Genomic DNA, 19061 nt, shown 5'->3' with positions numbered 1-19061 from the left:
TTTTGTGAGTATATGTCAGGGTGTTTTTACTGTCTCACTGGGATCCTGCTAGCCAGGGCCCAGTGCTTATAGTGAAAACCCTATGTTGTCAGTGTGTTTGATATGTGTCACTGGGATCCTGATAGCCAGGACCCCAGTGCTCATAAGTTTGTGGCCTATATGTGTTCCCTGTGTGGTGCCTAACTATCACAGAGGCTCTGCTAACCAGAACCTCAGTGTTTATGCTTTCTCTGCTTTCTAAAATTGTCACTGCGGGCTAGTGACTCATTTTACCAATTCTCATTGGCACACTGGTGCACCCATATAATTCCCTTGTATATGGTACTGAGGTACCCAGGGCATTGAGGTTCCAGGAGATCCCTATGGGCTGCAGCATTTCTTTTGCCACCCATAGGGAGCTCAGACAATTCTTACACAGGACTGCCACTGCAGCCTGAGTGAAATAACTTCCACGTTATTTCACAGCCATTTTACACTGCACTTAAGTTACTTATAAGTCACCTATATGTCTAACCTTTACCTGGTAAAGGTTAGGTGCAAAGTTACTTAGTGTGAGGGCACCCTGGCACTAGCCAAGGTGGCCCCACATTGTTCAGGGAAAATTCCCCAGGCTTTGTGAGTGCGGGGACACCATTACACGCGTGCACAACATATAGGTCAATACCTATATGTAGCGTCACCATGATAACTCCGAACATGGCCATGTAACATGTCTAGGATCATGGAATTATCACCCCAATATCATTCTGGTATTGGGGGAACAATTCCATGCATCCCCGGGTCTCTAGCACAGAACCAGGGTACTGCGAAACTTGCTTTCCGGGGTCTCCACTGCAGCTACTGCTGCTGCCAACCCCCCCAGACAGGTTTCTGCCCCCGTGGGGCCTGGGCAGCCCGGTCCTAGGAAGGCAGAACAAAGAATTTCCTCTGAGAGAGGGTGTTACACTCTCTCTCTTTGGAAATAGGTGTGAAGGGCTGGGGAGGAGTAGCCTCCCACAGCCTCTGGAAATGCTTTGATGGGCACAGATGGTGCCCTCTCTGCATAAGCCAGTCTACACCGGTTCAGGGATCCCCCAACCCTGCTCTGGCGTGAAACTGGACAAAGGAAAGGGGAGTGACGACTCCCCTGACCAGCACCTCCCAGGGAAGGTGCCCAGAGCTCCTCCAGTGTGTCCCAGACCTCTGCCATCTTGGATGCAGAGGTGTGAGGGCACAATGGACAGCTCTGAGTGACCAGTGCCAGCAGGTGACGTCAGAGACCCCTCCTGATAGGTGCTTACCTTTCTCAGTAGCCAATCCTCCTCTGTGGGCTATTTAGGGTCTCTCCTGTGGGCTATTCCTCAGATAACGAATGCAAGAGCTCACCAGAGTTCCTCTGCACTTCCCTCTTCAACTTCTGCCAAGGATCGACTGCTGACTACTCCAGGACGCCTGCAAAACCACAACAAAGTAGCAAGATGACTACCAGCAACTTTGTAGCGCCTCATCCTGCCGGCTTTCTCGACTGTTTCCTGGTGGTGCATGCTCTGAGGGCTGTCTGCCTTCACCCTGCACTGGAAGCCAAGAAGAAATCTCCTGTGTGTCGACGGAATCTTCCCCCTGCTAACGCAGGCACCAAACTTCTGCATCACCGGTCCTCTGGGTCCCCCCTCATCCTGACGAGCGTGGTCCCTGGAACACAGGAGATGGGTCCAAGTGTCTCCCGCAGTCCAGTGACCCTTCTGTCCAGAGTTGGTGGAGGTAAGTCCTTGCCTCCCCAGGCAGTAATCTTGTATACTGCATGATCTGCAGCTCCTCAGGCTTCTGTGCACTTTTCCAAGACTTCCTTTGTGCACAGCCTAGCCCAGGTCCTCAGCACCCCGTCCTGCATTGCCCAACTCGCTGAGTTGAAATCTGACGTCATGGGACCCTCCTTTGTGACTTTGAGTCGACTGCTGTCCTCAGATCTTCTAAGGGCCTGTTCTGGTACTTCTGTGGGTGCTGCCTGCTTCTGTGGGGGCTCTCTGAGTTGCTGAGCGCCTGCCCTCTCTGTCTCCTCCTCCAAGGGGCGACCTCCTGGTCCTTCCTGGGCCTTGGCAGCACCCGAAATCCTCAACTGCGATTCTTGCAGCTAGCAAGGCTTGTTTACGGTCTTTTTGCGTGGAAACAACTCTGCATCCTCCAGCACGCTGTGGGACATCTTCTGACCAAAGGAGAAGTTCCTGGCACCTTCCGTTGTTGCAGAATCTTCGGCTTCTTCCACCCGGAGGCAGTCCTTTTGCACCTTCATCCGGGGTTTAGTGGGCTCCTGCCTCCCACTGGACATTTGCGTGACTCTTGGACTTGGTCCCCTTCCTTTACAGGTCCCCAGGTCCAGAAATCCGTCTTCACTGTTTTGCTGGAAGTTGTTGTTCTTGCAGAATCCCCTAGATCGACTTTATTGTCTTTCTGGGGTAGTAGGGTAACTTTACTCCTACTTTTCAGGGTCTTGGGGTGGGGTATCTTGGACGCCCTTAGTGTTTTCCGACACTCCCAGCGACCCCCTTCAACCTACACTAGGCCTGGGATCCATTCGTGGTTTGCATTCCACTTTTGGAGTATATGGTTTGTGTTACCCCAGGCCTATTCCTACCTATTGCATTCTATTGTGATTCTACATTGTTTGCACTACTTTTCTAACCGTTACTTACCTGATTTTGGTTTATGTACATATAATTTGTGTATATCATTTGCCTCCTAAGTGAGGGTATCCTCTGAGATGCTTTTGGCATATTGTCACTAAAATAAAGTACCTTTATTTTTAGTAACTCTGAGTATTGTGTTTTCTTGTGATATAGTGCTATATGATATAAGTGGTATAGTAGGAGCTTTGCATGTCTCCTAGTTCAGCCTAAGCTGCTCAGCTATAGCTACCTCTAACAGCCTGAGCTGCTAGAAGCACCTCTATTCTACTAATAAGGGGTAACAGGACCTGGCACAAGGTGTAAGTACCACAAGGTACCCACTATAAGCCAGGCCAGCCTCCTACAATCAGCCCCTGTTCTGCAACATCGGGCTTCGGTTTTGTTGGGCTGTTAAGGTCTTCTTGTGACTCCCTGTGTCCAGAGCCACTGGGTCGCTCGTGGGGGCTCCATCAATTTCTGTTGGTCTTCCTGTGTGCTGAGGGCCATCCCATACTACCCCTCCTGGGTAGAGTCTCCTGTACCTTGCTGGTCCCCAAAACCTTGCAAACTCTTGCGCAACTCCTGTTTGCATTTGCCAGTGTGTGTTGGTGACTTGGCTGGTCACTAACCCTCCTGCAGTCCGGCTACTGTTGAGGGACAGTTCGTAGGCGACTCCGTGGATCTTCTGAAGCTCCTGGACCCTGCAGCTGGACTTCTTCTTCCACCGACTTGCAGGAACTTCACCTTCAGGAGGGTAGGCATTGCCACCTGGGCACCTCCAAGGGTGCTGGACTCTGTCCCCTTCCTTTGCAGGTCCTCCACATTCGGAATCCATCCCTGGATTGCACCGGCCTGGTCCATGGGTCGTGACAGCAGCTGGAAAATCTGAGGCATCCTCAGACTTCAGAGAGTACCTTGCTTCTGGGTCCCTGGTGTAGTTACTCCTGTCTTCTGGGTATCCTGGGGTGAGGGCGCTCTCCATGCACCCTCCTGCCAGCTGGTTTCCTCGGGGTCCACTGGGAAGTGTTCTAAATTCCACTAACTCCAACCACTGCACTCTCTGTCTATGGAACACCTGAATGGGTAACCAACTTGCTCCTGGTTGCTGGAGACACTTACTGTACGTACCTCTGTTGTTTCTAACTGCCCCCAGCTAACCACCACACTTACTTTGGTTGGGGTCATTAATTCTCATTCAATTTTTTTAGTATATGGTTTGTCCCTCCCCTATGGCCCTGTGTATTTTAATGCTATTTCTGATGGTTATTTTGTATAGATGTTGTGTGTAGCTATCTCCAAAGGGAGATAAACCAATGCTAGTTCAGTAGTAGTGCTGTAATAAAGTTTTTTTTTTTGTTTTTTTTTTGCGACACTTGTATGGTTCTTTCTTGTGAATAAGTTACTCTGATCACTGTGGAACTGCAAGTGCTTTACATTCCTGCTGGATAAGATTTAGGCTCAGCTCAGCTTCCTAGAGAGCTTCTGCTATCCGGACACCTATGCACTATCACTAAGGGTTGGCTGGACTCAGTATAAGTTGCCACACTATAGGTGTACACCATAAACTGACCCAGCCTCTTACAATAATTTAGGAGGGCTTCCTGTTTCTCCTCATAAGGGCCTCACCTTCTTTCACTGCTTTTTCTTCCATTATATCGCAGCATGGTCATCATAAGCCACTTTTAGTGGGGGGTGGCGGGTGGGGTAGGGGGGGGGGGGTCAGCCAAGACTGCCAAGGATGACTTTGATTCTGAATAATGACGATTATCAATAAATAATTGTCAGTAGTACCTATTAATTGCACTGCCTTTGCCAAGAAGAGACTTCACCAGTCAGTGAGGTCATCAGACGAAACTGCTATATAGCTTTGCAAACCAATTAAAATCACTTAAAGTATATAAAAGAATACTGCTGTGTAGCCAAGCATGGCAAGAGATCCTGAGACCACAAATACAGTGCAAAGTGTGCATTAAACGAATGAGCCAGTTTTTTTTCATGTTGATCTAGTATCTCTCTTCAGAGGTGCTATATGGTCTGAAGCTATCATGAGCTAAGTGTTAAAGACATGGTCATAACGGGAAGCTGCTCAGTTGGTACAGGAAACAGAGTGGCAGAAATCTGGAGGATTTATTTTAGCCCAGTTCCTACTGTTAATTTTGAGTACTTTAAAATAATGTTGAACAGAATTGTCAAACAAAAGACTCTTGTGATCAAACCTTGTTGGTTGTAGAATCAAATAATAGACCACGACTTCTCTGGCTGCAAATGCAAAATCAAGCCAGCATGATCAGCCGTGTGAGTGAGTCCTTTGAGCTTTAACATACACAGGGGATCTATAGCCATATGATGACCTCCAGGTTACACAGGCCTAGTGTCCTTGGCCCAAAGGTTACAATCCTCAAACAAAATCAGCCAATTACAGGACTTCAACTTCGATGAAATACATCGAGAGCAACTGGAGAAAAGAGATGACCTTAGCCACACTTTGATTCTCATACGAGTGGCAAGAAGTTGCCAGCCCCACTAAAAATAAGAACAACCTCCAGTTGGCTGCATACAGTTCCCATCACTCAAGCATTGGATTGCTTTTGCATCTACATTGAGCCATATTTGATATATCCTGCTAAGGTAATGGCTGTAAAACCAAGGCTCCGGTCAGTAAGAACCTTATAGATTTCCAAAGATGGCGCCTTAGTGCACACATTATTTCCTGCGGTACACAGATACTGGTCCATAAGACGAAGCAAAACGTCTTCAATCAGTCCATAAAATGTGACAGACGCCTACAGACAAAATTCTTAGTTTGATGAAAAACTGCACAATTAAGGGCCCAGACAAGGGAGTTCCTGATTATTATAAACATTCAAGGGGATACCATGAGTTACTTGCCAGCATCTCGTGCATCAAGCTTGTCTTGATGGATTTACCTTGGATGTTCCCTTTGCTTCTTGCACAATACATCTTTTATGAAGACTGACAGAAATGGCTAACAGAAATCAGGGAAGACACTAAGTGAGAGAGAGAGAGGCTGCCATTCCACTCATCAAAGAATGGAATATCCACACCAATACCCACATGGGGCATCAGAGGGTGAAACAAAATGAAACTAAACAAAAGCCAAATCCAGTCTTTAGGTGGTAGAGCAAGAATGACTAAGAGTTAAAACCAGTTCATAAATTAGGATTATTATAGAAGTCAAAATATAACAAAAAGCATATATTTCAACTAAAAGAACTAACCTCATACCAACTGTTAGTGAGCAACATAAGGCAAGTAGAAATAAATGCATCAAGCATTTCCAAAGTCAATGGGTCTCGCTTAGGGATCTATTGGCGTTGCCAGTTGTTTTTAGTAGTGCTTTGCAGTATCCCTGATGCTGTGCAGCAAAGCTAAAGAGTAAACTAAAAAAAAATGGCATAACATGTCCACCCCCTCACATATTGTAGGTGAGTGCAGCATTACACCAGCATTTTTTTTTTCTTTTTATTTACCGATCTGAGTTGGATCAGTAAATAAATAAATTGAAAAAGTTTGTTCCTTATTTTTTTTATTTATTTATTTTAAGAATAGGTGGGGAAGCAACACAGGTCAGAGGGACGGGGGATATGGGGTGAAGAGAAGCACACAGGCAAGAGAGAGGAACACAGAGCTTTTGGGTGGGAAAGCAGCGTGGGAGAGAAGCACACCATGGCAAAAGCAACACAGTGTGGCGGGGGAAGCACTCCGATGAGAGAGAGCACATGGAGCATGGTGGATGGGTTACACCAGTACACGAGGGAGACAGCTGGAAAACACATACACTCCTGGAGTGTTTAACCAAAACAGAGAAGTAGTGCTTCAAAAGTGATCAGTGGAGGACACAAGTAATCCATTCATACTCCAGGGCAGAGGCAAGAGGAAGTAAATCCCACACATATTGATAAAAAGCAGACTTGTGAATGACAATAAAGCAAACCAGTGGTAAACAATAGGCAGGCTCTAAGCCCACGCTAAGCTGACAGTAAGTCTTTTCATCAGCAGACAGCTTCCAGTGTCTAGCACAGGAGACCTTAAATGGAATATAAAGGTGAACAAGTGTTGCTTAGGATAAGTAAAATTTACCACTTACTACACCTCTTCCCATTCCTCCAGGCCTTGAAAATTTGGCCCTAACGAATTCCCACCAAGCTACTAGCCTCCACGACAAAGAACCATAGTGGCAAGAATTTAGAAACCACATTGGATTCTGGATGTGGCTGCAATGAGACTGCAGAGGCAGAACCTTTGAACATCCCATCTGATGGCTAACAAAACCAACAGTAATGAAAGAAAGGGATCTTAACTACATACAGAGCAACATCCTACTGGAGTCTAAATTAGGTAACAGATATACAGATTTCAAGTATAATTATAGCCCCTGGTAAAATTGAGCAAGATTTCCCATTAGTATTTAAGTATGTGATTGGAACGATGGTTGTGGTTGTAGCGGCCCAAAAGACTCGAATACTGGAAAATACCCACATGCCTTGTGTATTATGCCTTCAAAGAAATTGTGGGTAATATTCATATATGCCTTTGGGATAGTCTCTTTGCCTCTTGCCTCAATTAGTCTTTTCTGTTTTTGCCCTCATCGCCACACCCTTTGACCTGGTCATCAGTAATAGCCGTGCAAACACAAGGAAAGGGGGAAGCTATTCCTTTCGTCTGGGGTTTTGGGCCGTTGCTCTAGACCAGATGCCAAGAGCTCATTAGGTGTTCTAAATCATAGTACCCACACGTCTTACTTGAAGCCTTTCAATCACTAGGAGCCATAAGTTGGATTTATCCTTATGATTGCATTCCTAAAGTGCGTTAAGCAAGTGTCTTTCACTTGCATCATCCAAATCGCCATCTTTTGAAGGGGGGGGCATACTTTTTTTGAAAATAATGTCTATTAGTATCAAGTAAAGCAATGTATTGCCTTCCAGTTAATGAGTGCTGCTTCTGACTCCTGTGATACTTCAAACAAAACCAAGGAAGGGCTTACCTGAACTTCCTTATTAGCTATTTCAGACATCACGGAACTACATTACCCAAAATTCTTTCAAACCTGGGCATTCTCGAAACATGTGCAAGTCGTCTGCTGGGGGATGGTTACACTTCTTACAGCACCTCTCGGACATAGGGAACTTCAAGAGTTTATACGGAGGCCAGTATGCCCTGAATAATGTGAACAAATGATTTATTTTGCGCGCAGCAGGACGCACAGCATTATATAAAATGCAGAAGGATACTTAACCTAAAGTTTCCAGCTCGTCACTCGACAGGCATCCAGCCCGCATTTTGTAGGACTGGGATAACGTTTGGCCTTCAGCCTGACACAGCAGCTCGTACCACCTTTTGACGTCTTTTTTAAGCATTGGGAGCTGCAATCAAGTCTCACCGTCCCCTGGAGCTTGCAACTTCTCTTTGTGTGCGCTCACCGAGGATGATAATTGCAAATATTTGATTTTGGACAAATTTCCCCCTGTCTTTAAGTACAACACCGACCAGAGTTATAAAATATTATCATCTAACAAGTCGGCCTTTTTCCGGATTCCTGCAACGGGGCACACAAACTATCTTGTAGATACTTCAGGGTACCTGGGGAGCCCAGACTCTTGACCAGACTCTCCTAAGACTAGCCCAAAGAGTGACAGCAGTCACTAACAACTTCACCTAGTCTTTTTTTTTTTATTTAGATTCTCCATACTTTGGAGAGCCTCAATTAGTTTTCACCCAGACACCCTCTTCTGTTGCTTGGCTCAGTGACTCGCAATACAATGAAAACCGGTGGCCAGATTGACTACGTGTCACCCTCCCCCTAACCAAGAGATCCCCACCAAGTGGGATCACATCTCTGTCGCAAAACAACTTCTGGATGGGAGTGGGTCCCATGATGAAACATGCCATCATATGTAGGTGAAGACCTATGTGTGCAGGATGATGCTTTTTGAGGACAATTGCTGACGCTGTTTTTTCGATTTGCACTGTGCTTTTGGACTTAACAGACCATTAAAATGACCTTTCACTCCTCCTTTGTGGTTTGTATTACCTGGTTCGAGTAACCATTGCTTTGAGGCTTAAGTCTGCTTTTGTCTCAAAAGACAGTATTGCAAAATCTCAAGTCTCTACCAGTTCTGTGACTGGAGCAGTATTCTCTCTTACACTACCTTTGTACGTTGTTTACAAAACGGTTCGTAAATGTTTGCTAGTGTTTGTCATATTCTCAACAACAATTGACAATCATCTGCTGAGTATAGTGGCGATTAGCAACAACAATTATTTGAAAATGTACAGTGAAGAGAAGTGTCCAGGCAAAGTGGGTGGATACTAAAGGTGTACATAAAGTGCACTGGATGAAGTTGGTGCATTCCCTTTTTAATGTATATTTGTTAGGTTTTTAGATTGTGTTCATGATTGATGTTTGTTTTGTTTGATAGATTTTTTTAATTTACTTATTTGATTATTGTTTAACTGATGGTAAACATCCTGCAGTTTTAAGGCGTAACACATCAATCCCATGTATTCTTTTATGCAACACATTTTGTTTTCATCAGTGGAATGCTGCTGGTGTCTATTTAACATTGTTGTTCTCAAACTAAAAACCGTATTTGATAAGCTTACAGCAAGAAGTGAGCAGAAATGTTAATTCCACTGTCATTTAGAAGAACTCCCTTTCAGCACTCACTGACAGGCATACTGTGACCAGGCTTTAGGGAATATAGAGGAGACCTGTTAAGAATTCTAGTTGAAGCCGTTGGAACCTTTGGGCCCCTTGCAGTCTGTAATGCCAAAAAGATGATGTTTCTTCGCTATTTCCCCCAGTAATTGTTTTTCTATAGTGCCGCTGCACCGGTCTGTATTGGAGCGCTTTACACAGAGCATATGATGACATGCAAGTATACAGGTACACAGACAAACTAAAGAACAGAGTAGATTGAATGTAGCTTGTTTGAGGGAAGAGGAGAAAAATTCAGGCTAGGTGTTGGAGGAAGGGTTTGACAACAGATATAAAGATTAAACTTCACACAACAAATAGTTCAGGGTAACAAGCAACAAATAAACACCAAGACAGGACTGAATGTCTGAAATCAGAGTCCCAGAGATCTAGGGTAGTTGAATGTACTCTCAACTCTAGATTCTCTTGCTCTTAGGTACACCAGGAAAAGAAGAGACTTTTGCCATGTTCAGAATGACAGGATGTCCAGGGATGATATTAGTAGGGATAGTAGGTGTGCCACATGAAGGACAGGGCACCAGGTTTCTCAGTCAGCAGTCGGTGATCACGTGTGTTCTCAATGTCTTGCCCTTGTTCTCTCGCCTACAAACTAAGGGCCTTCCCTGGACCTATGTAAAAGATAAAGGGGAGACCCAATAAAACGTACGTTGGAAATCAAGTGATGGATGACTTGCAGCAAAAAAGCATGGTTGAATTCCACATGTTTTACTGTGTCTTTCTCTTTTCCACAGGCCAGATATTTGGCACAAATTATCGTGATGGGAGCCCAGGTGGTGGGAAGGGCCTTTGCACGAGCACTTCGCCAGGAGTTTGCAGGTAAACATAAAGCCACCTTTCACACTTGCATCTTCTATGGATACGTATTGAGCTAACAGGGCTGTATGCACGTAGGTCCTTCGTAGGTACATATAAACAGATACAAATGTTCTCTTGCTGGCAAATCTGTTTTCAGTGGGTGGTACGCACATTACCGACAAACACCAGTCGGTAAAGATTAGCAAACACACTAAAAGTGACAATCGGGAAGACTTTATTGCTGATCCATCTGTAGTGTGCCTGTGTCTTAGTCTTACTGAAGCAAAATAAGGAACATATCTGCAACCTGTCTTTGGAAGGGCATGCTCACAGCATACATAGGAAACTGTCATTCAATCTGGCATGTAAGGGGTATAGAATTTAATAATCGTACAGTGGGCCAGTTGTTGTAAACTGAAAACACAGGATGCCAACTCTCTACTTGATTTTTCCGATGGGTTCAAAACCATGCACACGGGCTTCCTGGTTGCTATAGGACTGCTGCTAGCCCAGGCACTTATGGTGGCCCAGCTTGAGTCTTAGTTTTATACCTTAGAATACGAGTTACTGTGAGAAAGTACTCACAGTGTGCAATTGTCATTTTGTAAACTTTGATTATGCACTTGCAGCATGTAGTAGTTGCTCCTCGTAACGTCTATCGGACAATGGCAGTCACTCTCTCTTCCCTGACTGGAGTGATAGACCCTGAGAGGATATGGGGACCTCAGTTCTTCAAAGTGCTAAATGTGTGTATGTGAGATTTGCATGAAGCGATGCGGAGTGTTCAAGAAGAGTGGTTCACCAGTGTCACACAAGAGGGAAGAGCTAACCTGGAGACCTAACAGTGTACATCACAGCTACCAATGTCTACCAGCATACATTTTTGCTTAATCCATTTGTGTATGGAGTAAAGCTGTTTCAAGATTCCTTATTTCTTCTGCTCTATACTGTTCGACTTTGTTACTGAATGCTAATGCCATATCAGACTGTGGGGTTCCCAACCTTAGGATAAGAATGTGTCGCTAGGTGGGACTGGAAATGTGTTTGCAAGTGTATTTAGGCTTGAAAAGTATTCCTGCGAAAATAAGGTAACATACATGGCCCCTGCACAATGCTGTTAACTCAGACTAACGAGCAAGGTAGCAATTGCCAATGTCAGAGTAAAAATATACATCAAAAATTATTTACAGTACTCCTCTAAATAAAAATGCAGATATGTAATGTGCAAGGCCCTAGTTTTGCAGGTGCAGTAAGATGCAGTCCCTGTGGCGAGAGTTTTATCATTGGTTTAACCTCTGCAAACAAGAATGCACTCTCAGCCCATGTTGGATGGCATGTTGATATTTTGCAATTGCGGTGTGCATTTGATTTACTCGCAGTTAAGCTGCACATGTTGTGGGTTGAGTGCATGCAGCTTTGAGTTACAGAATTGACTATGGTAAATGTTTGCAGTTTTGTGCCAAGGGCTCTCATGAAGAACAGGTTAAGTTTTAAGAGATTTACTACTACTTGTACACCTACTCTTAGATGTAGTTCTGTAGAGAAGCTGTTAGCTGATATTTTTGATCCAAATTGTTTTCTGAGATCTAACTTATCCTGGGCAGAGACTCCCAATACGTAAAGCAACAGTCTGACTTCATTCCATAACAAAAATAATAATCAGGGAAAAACAGTAAAGTATGTTACAGATATATTATACTGGTGACATGCTGAAGGAGGAGGAGCTAGTGTGTGTAGCGAGCATCAAGGTACGTGAGCAGGGGAGCGAGAATGAGAGAGGAATAGATCTAAGTCCGGGGAGATCCTTGGATTTACCACAAAGTGTAGACCCGCCTGCCTTAAAACCTTCTGGTCAAATTAACCTTGCAGACTTAGCCCTTGATTCATGCTCTTCAAATAATGCTTCACATTGCATAGGTGCGGTATTCACAAAAGCGTCCCTTTCACAAAGGCTACTTTTTTCAGCTCCCACAACCAGAAATAAATTTAACAACCCTAACTTACAGTGCCTGGATGTATCCACCTTACCCAACCTAGAGTTTTCCGACCCAGATAACTAGAAACAGTTGCATGATACTGCCTACTAGAACTCTCGGTCCTATGTACAAACCAGTGGGAATAATGCTATCTAAGTCAGTAGAGTGCTCCCATAACATTGCAAGGGAATAATAACAGTTATCCGTGCTGGAGAGTTAGTGCCCCTGAGGATTGATTAGTGAAGACCATGTATAACGCGAATGAGTGCACCCTCGACTGTATCTTAAATGCCTGCTGGATCCATCCACCACGAGTCAGAACGCAACTGAGCACAAGCGAGCAGGTTGGACAGCAAGGGCCCGCTCAAGTGAGTTACTTTTTGAGATGCTGGGCCTGATGCGCTAATAGTGGGTACTCTGAGATTAATTTGCGACTCCCTCCGCTGGTTAACTGATGGCAGTTATCCACATTGTATTGGCTAAAGCTGCTAGGATTTACCCCCCTTCGCTGCTAATAATGTGGTTGGAACAGACAATCTGGGGCCTGGCTAGCCCAGCCGCGCAGTGAGCACCTGCGCTACGAGGACACTTTCCATTGATAACCGACAACAAACGTGCCATGGAGTCTCCGCACCAGGACCAGCGAGAGGTCGCTTGAGACTGCAGGTGCGCCCCCTTCCCCTGATATTCACACCATGTCTCTGGATTTGAAGTAGAGCTTGACAACCATCAATAACCAAATTGACCTCCTCACTGACTGCTTTGATCAGCTGAAAGAAAAGGTTGACAAGTATGATGATCACCTGGACCAACTGGAACGACGTACGTCCAAAGCGGAAGACGTCAGCTCAGCATATAGGGAAAAGCTTTTGCGCAATCAGAAGGTACTAAAAGTAATATGAATAAGAACGAAGATTTAGAAGCCCGCTCTCTCGGCAGAACAATCTGTGCATTTTGGGGGTGCCAGAGTCGACAGAAATGGGCAGAATGAAAGACTTCGTGGAAGATATGCTGCCCACACTCCTTGGCACAGTCTTTTCCTCCCATTCTTGGTGAAGCGGGTCCATAGGTCCCTCGGCCCCTGGATGCCTCCTGGGGCCCTTCCCTTCATTGCCGAAGCCTTTATTTATCGGGACCGTGATATTGCCCTGCGCCTCGTGAGGTAAGAGAGGCCTCTCCAGTACGGGGGATCAGAGATCTTTATTTTCCCAAATTTAACAGTCAGTGCAGTCAGCGAGCAGAGATTTCCTGATGGTTGAGGGCCCTCCAGCACACAGGTGCCAGTTACTCACTTATGCCCCGCAAAGTTACAGATCACTTACTCTGGCAAAACACTTATTTTTACGGACCCCAAGAAAGCTACCAAGTTGCCAAGACTATTCCGCTGAAGACATATGAGACTTGCAGGAAGGGCATGGAACGTGATGGAGCACATCCTAGCATCACAGATTGATTGTATTTTAATGGCCTAGAGATCGAGTGATATGACTGGCCCTTTTCTGATGCTGTAAAACTGGTCTCCTCCTGCTTGATATGTCCGTCAGCAAAGGACATAGTGGAATGGAAGACTGGGAGGAATGAAGATGTGGGGGCACCCCACCAGAACTGGCCCCAGGCTGCTAGACAGCACTCTTCCTCCTAGTTTATGTTGCCAATCGGTCAGCGATACAAAGCCCTGGTGGGACGGGATGTCCTTGGGATGACCTCTCCGCCCACCCAGCTATTCGATCTAGGAATAGCCTGTTCCCTTGGCCGCCCCCGGGATGAGTCTATTTTTACTGTTGTTCTGTTGTTGGGGGTCTCTGCTAAGGCGGGAAATATGTACTTGGACCATTTGTTGGGGGTGGGGGGGTGGGGCGGGGAGTGGTTTAAAGTGGGTGGCGGGTGGGCAGTTACTACTTGAGCGTTCAGTGTAGTCATGGGGCTGCTAACTGTGTTTTACTGTTTTACTCTTCGTTGTCACTCAGCAGTCTTTTATATACACATACACGGCAGGTACACAACACTTTAACTACCTAGTAACAACTGATCATGCATTGCATTAAAGCCCTTACCTGGAATATTTGTTGCTTAAATGACCGCCGCAAAGCGCATCTGGTCTTTGCCTATCTACAATGGCATGCTGTAAATACCTGCTTCCTCCAAGAACTTCACCTAACCAAGGAAACCCATGCCCAATTGTGCTCAGGGTGGATTAGGGAACAACATGTAGCTTATTATTCCAATTATAGATGTGGAGTACCTACCGATCCTTACCAAAACAGGCTTACCATGGCGACCACACAAGGAGTTATTTGTGAAGCACTGGGCAGAAGTTTCCTTCTGTCTGGTATCTTGCTAGACCACCCAGTTACACTTCTCTGCCTATGTCCCCAACTCTTGATGACCCTCAATTCTAGACGGACGTCTGGCGGCTAGCTGGGACGCCCGGTCCCAGGGTGACGTGGGGGGGGGGGGGGGGCGTTTGGGGAATTTCAGTGTAGTGCTGAATGCAGATTTAAACAGATCCAGTGATACCAGACATCATCACCCCTGTGCAGCAGCAAAGCTATGCACAATAATGGATGACTTTCCCCTACCTGACCTCTGGCGGTCCCGGCACACTAATCAGGAGGGTGCATGCTTTTGTGCGGCGCATTCTTCGTGACTTCTGGCTGGTATCGAAGGATGCACTTGCCTGGACAGACCACATCTCCTATCTAGCCAGGATGCTGTCGGACCATGCATGTATAGCAAAGCAAGTGGGCGCTCTCCAATCTCTGCAAGCCAACCTTGAGCGTTTGGAGAAAGAAATCAGGGAACTAGAACTTATGTTCTTTAAAGGTCACCACGCTGCTACATGTGCATCCATCTGTAGCAAGATATCTGAATATCAAGAGGTGGCACAGCGGGAGATGCATTATCTTGGTAGAGAGGCATGTGCCAGGCGCTTTGGTTAAGGGGACTGACTGGGTAGATCACTGGTCCAACTGCTACACAAGCCTTGGGTGAGCGACTATGCCACAGAACTTCATGATGATCAGGCTAACTTGCACATAGGCACGGAAACTGTACAGTCATGGCAGATTTTTTTCTCCTATTTGCATCAAACTCGTCATGGCCCAGACCCCATGGAGTTCTCAGTTTATTTCAATTCCATTCAAGTCTTATGGCTTGATGAGTGCCATCGGAGGTATTTAGATGAACCCTTCACCGCAAAAAAAGTTGTCAAAATTATTAATCCATGCCTCCGGAAAAGGCACCTGGCCTTGATGGCTTCAATGCTGTGTTTTATAAGGAGGATGCCCCCCTGATTGTTCTGTATCGGCTAGCCATGTACGAGGAATTGTTGTCCCCCAGATTTCTACAGGCATCCTTGCGCAAAGCCCTCATTGTGACTATCCTCAAACAGGAAAAGGATCAACAACACACAAACTATGTACATTCTATGCTTTGTTCCGGACTATCAATCCCAATTTCTTTGCCATGGAGGTCAGTCTTCCTGGACTCTACCAAGGCGTTCGACTCTCTTGAATAGGCATATCTCTTCATCTTGCTTACACGCATAGGCTTGAGCCCCACCTTCATGAAATGAATTTGTTTGCTCTATACCAACCCAGTGGCTCGCCTGTGTGTCAATGGCAACATCACTGTGCCCTTTGACGTGATGAGACGTGATGAGGGGCACCCTACAGGGTTGCCCCTTGTCTCCCATTCAGTTTGCGATTACACTCTGTGTTAGAGATCCGCAAGTACATCTAGTGCCTTGTATCAGAGAATTTATCAGCTTTGGGGGGCTGTCAGGTATAGAGATAAATTGGGTGAAGTTGATCATCTTCCCACTGACTGACCAACGCTCCATTTCACTTCAGACTTCCCGCTTACCTACGCAGACAGTCCTATCAGGGATCTCGGGTGTGTCAGCAAAGACACTGAGGAGCTCTGGAAAAGCAATTACGGATGACTGCTCACGTGGTTGGACGACAGACTTGAGAGCTGGATACGACTCCCATTGTCTCCATTGCGAAAATGGTGATTCTTCCTAAATTTTTATATCTCTTCATTAATCTACCACTTCTGCTGCCTTTCCGTCGCCAGCATAAATCAAGCCTCAGTTCACTGGCTTGGGCCGGAGGGCACCCGCTTATTGCTTGGGATTTCCTAGACTGTTTGAGCATGGCTGTCTGGGCGCTCCAGTCATGGATCTTTATTACTTCTGTGCTCAGGCTCACTTTGTGCACTTCTGGCTCTTCCCCATTCATTTCTTGCTCACACGCACCGAGACTGATCATGCTGTGCCCTGTCCCCTCTGGATGGCGATGTTCATGACCCCCAGACGCCCGCGAGCACAGATTGATATTGTGGCATGTTTGGTGTGGGTGTGGAATAAGCCCCAACGCAGAGCATATCTCGAGTATTTTTTTTCCCCTGCCATGTTGATCATTGGACATCCTGTCTTCCCTATCTCTGACGATCCGGGAACAGGCTCCCGACTGCTTAAATTGAACCTTACATCTATGGGTGACATATATGCTGTCGGAAACCTTTCTCTCACTACAGTAGACTCTTCTGGAACGAGATACCAGCTTACTTGACACATGCACATACTGTCAATTACAAGCATATCTTGCGCTTAATACTTTTTTCCCCAATGCCCAGCCCATGTTGTAGGTGCTTGAGGCAACTCTGACCACCCCAACCCCTCGCAAGTTGATAATGCAGCTCTATGCGGGAATGCAGACTTCAGCACTAATATGCACTCCAAAGAGCAAATTGGCATGTGACTTAGATAAAGCGCCACCTCTTACTGATGAACAGTGGCACAATTACTGCGCACAGGCATGCACACTTCCTCCAATTATAGGTTTTGCCTTATTAATTTCAAATACATAAATTGGCTGTACTGCATTCCTGTGTGCCTGTTTCAAATGGGCCTAGCTGCTGATACGAGATGCATGCCAGGCTCCTATCGCACTGCCGATTTTCTTCTCCTTGCCTGGAATTGCCTGGGAATCTCTGCTTACTGGGCTGAAATATTTGTAAGAATTCAAGACATCACAGGACACCTTCTGGAGTGCACACCAGCTGTGGCACTTTTGGGTCATATCAAGAGTGTCCCTTCTGAACTGTGTCAACTAACACAGATTCTCCTTCTACTCGCTAAGCGCAGAGTGGTGATGTAATGGGGTAGGCGAACGTTACCATTTGCAACAGATTGGTTCACTGATGCTGTGTATTGCCAGGAGCAGCTTGCTGCCTTCTGGGATCTCATGCCCCTGAATTCTCGACCCAAAGATATTTGGCTCCCCCTTGAACGATACCTTCATATCCTCCCAGACGTAACAGATGCTGGGTGAGACGAATCAAAAAATGCACTCCCGGCTTCATTACCAGCAGTATGGGTGGGCTTTGACTCCAGTGCTTCCTCAACTGCTGAGCCCTGCAAACTGACATGACCATGCCTCCCCCAACCCTGCCGTCACAACCATATCCACTAGCACATGTGCATGCTGAGTGTCTGGTTTTTGTTCCTGCTCATCCTTTTGGTTTTTCTTTCCTGATGTTCCTTTATGATGGACTGTGAAAGACGTAGACCTTCGCTTACATATATTATGCATGTAGTTGGATTACTACTGTATTTCATGGCTATTCAAATCTGCATGCCTTACTCTGTTTGTATTTACATTTCCAATAATAAGTTTATTATTAAAAATGTCCCTAAAACTGTATTTAAGTATATAACGGATTTGAACTAAATAAATCCTTCCCTACATTGCCATCGTAATAATACACCAAGCGGGCTTCCTTGACTCATCCTAATGGTGGATGGTGCACTTGGTCGCAACTTAGCCAAACAAAAGGAAGGTGGCTTGAATGGTAAACTACGTCTTCTAGTTTATGATTATAGAACTAATAACTCTTCGTTACCCATCATGACCTAGTGCTTAGTTGAAGATTCCTGATGCTAAAATATAGGAATTTTTAGTTTGGACATATGGTTATTAATAAATCGCAACTAAAAAAAACAACTAAACTTAATGGTTTACTTGTATTTTAATCTTGTGTGATTTCAGAGCCAACTGTAACTTTCAATTATAACCATTGTGTTCTATACTGCAATGTAAATTGTTATAGCCTGTCAGGGCTGAAAACAATAACGATTTGATTTGTTACAGATGTACATTCCCAAACTGTCAATTAAGGGTTACCTCCCATGTTGTTTTAATCCCACCAGATAGAATGAATGGGTGCTTTTTCTCGCACCTTCCGCAATACCTGGACCACTGGCCTGGGCTTTTTCATTTTATGAAACCTTGTTGAAAACAGGCATAATATTTAAATGTGCAATAAAATAAAGAAAAGTCAAACTACCTTTTGTGTTTTTAGACAAGCACAGAAAGCTGACAGTAGACTGTTTCAGAAAAAATAAACTGGCTTCTTTCCCCTTCCAGTTATTAAAATAGAGTCCAAGATCTAAATACTGCCTATGAAGGAGCATGGGCAAACATCGGCCTCTTTCAGGCCTCCTGTCTCAGACCAGAATCCGCCCTGATCTCTGCCAGTAGTTTTCCTCATCCTCTTGCCCTGCTGAATGATGTGGCAGCCGGTGATATAGTGAAGAGTAATGGGGGCCTTGTGTAATTTGATATTGAGTTATTTTGTTTGGCCCAGCCTGGACCCCACCTTTCGCTGGAACAGAGGGTAGCCCACTGGAGTGTTAGTTTTATCTCTCCTAGCTGTGTGCAGTGGGTGGGTAACAATGGCATCATTTTTCTAGAGACTGTATCTAGAGGACTTTGCTACCCTGGCCCATCACTAGCCAAAAGTGGCTGAGGAGACTTAGCCCTCATCCTGACATTGGCAGTCAGCTGACCGCCACACTGGCGATGGCAGTTGTACCATCGCTAGGCCGGTGATGAGGACTGCCAA

At 45.5% G+C, this 19061-nt stretch overlaps 1 protein-coding gene across 1 annotated transcript in view; it reads left to right on the top strand.

Annotated features, from left to right (window-relative positions):
- LOC138261488 (coronin-7-like) overlaps window positions 1-19061 on the top strand; it is a 1075977-nt gene that overhangs the window by 1023793 nt on the left and 33123 nt on the right. The window contains exon 28 of the mRNA XM_069210466.1: window positions 10113-10197. Within this exon, the coding sequence (XP_069066567.1) occupies window positions 10113-10197 (85 nt within the window). The remainder of the gene's footprint in view (window positions 1-10112; window positions 10198-19061) is intronic.

This window comes from Pleurodeles waltl, chromosome 10 (assembly GCF_031143425.1).
Source record: "Pleurodeles waltl isolate 20211129_DDA chromosome 10, aPleWal1.hap1.20221129, whole genome shotgun sequence".
NCBI lineage: Eukaryota > Metazoa > Chordata > Amphibia > Caudata > Salamandridae > Pleurodeles > Pleurodeles waltl.
This window is presented reverse-complemented; position numbering and strand designations above follow the sequence as displayed.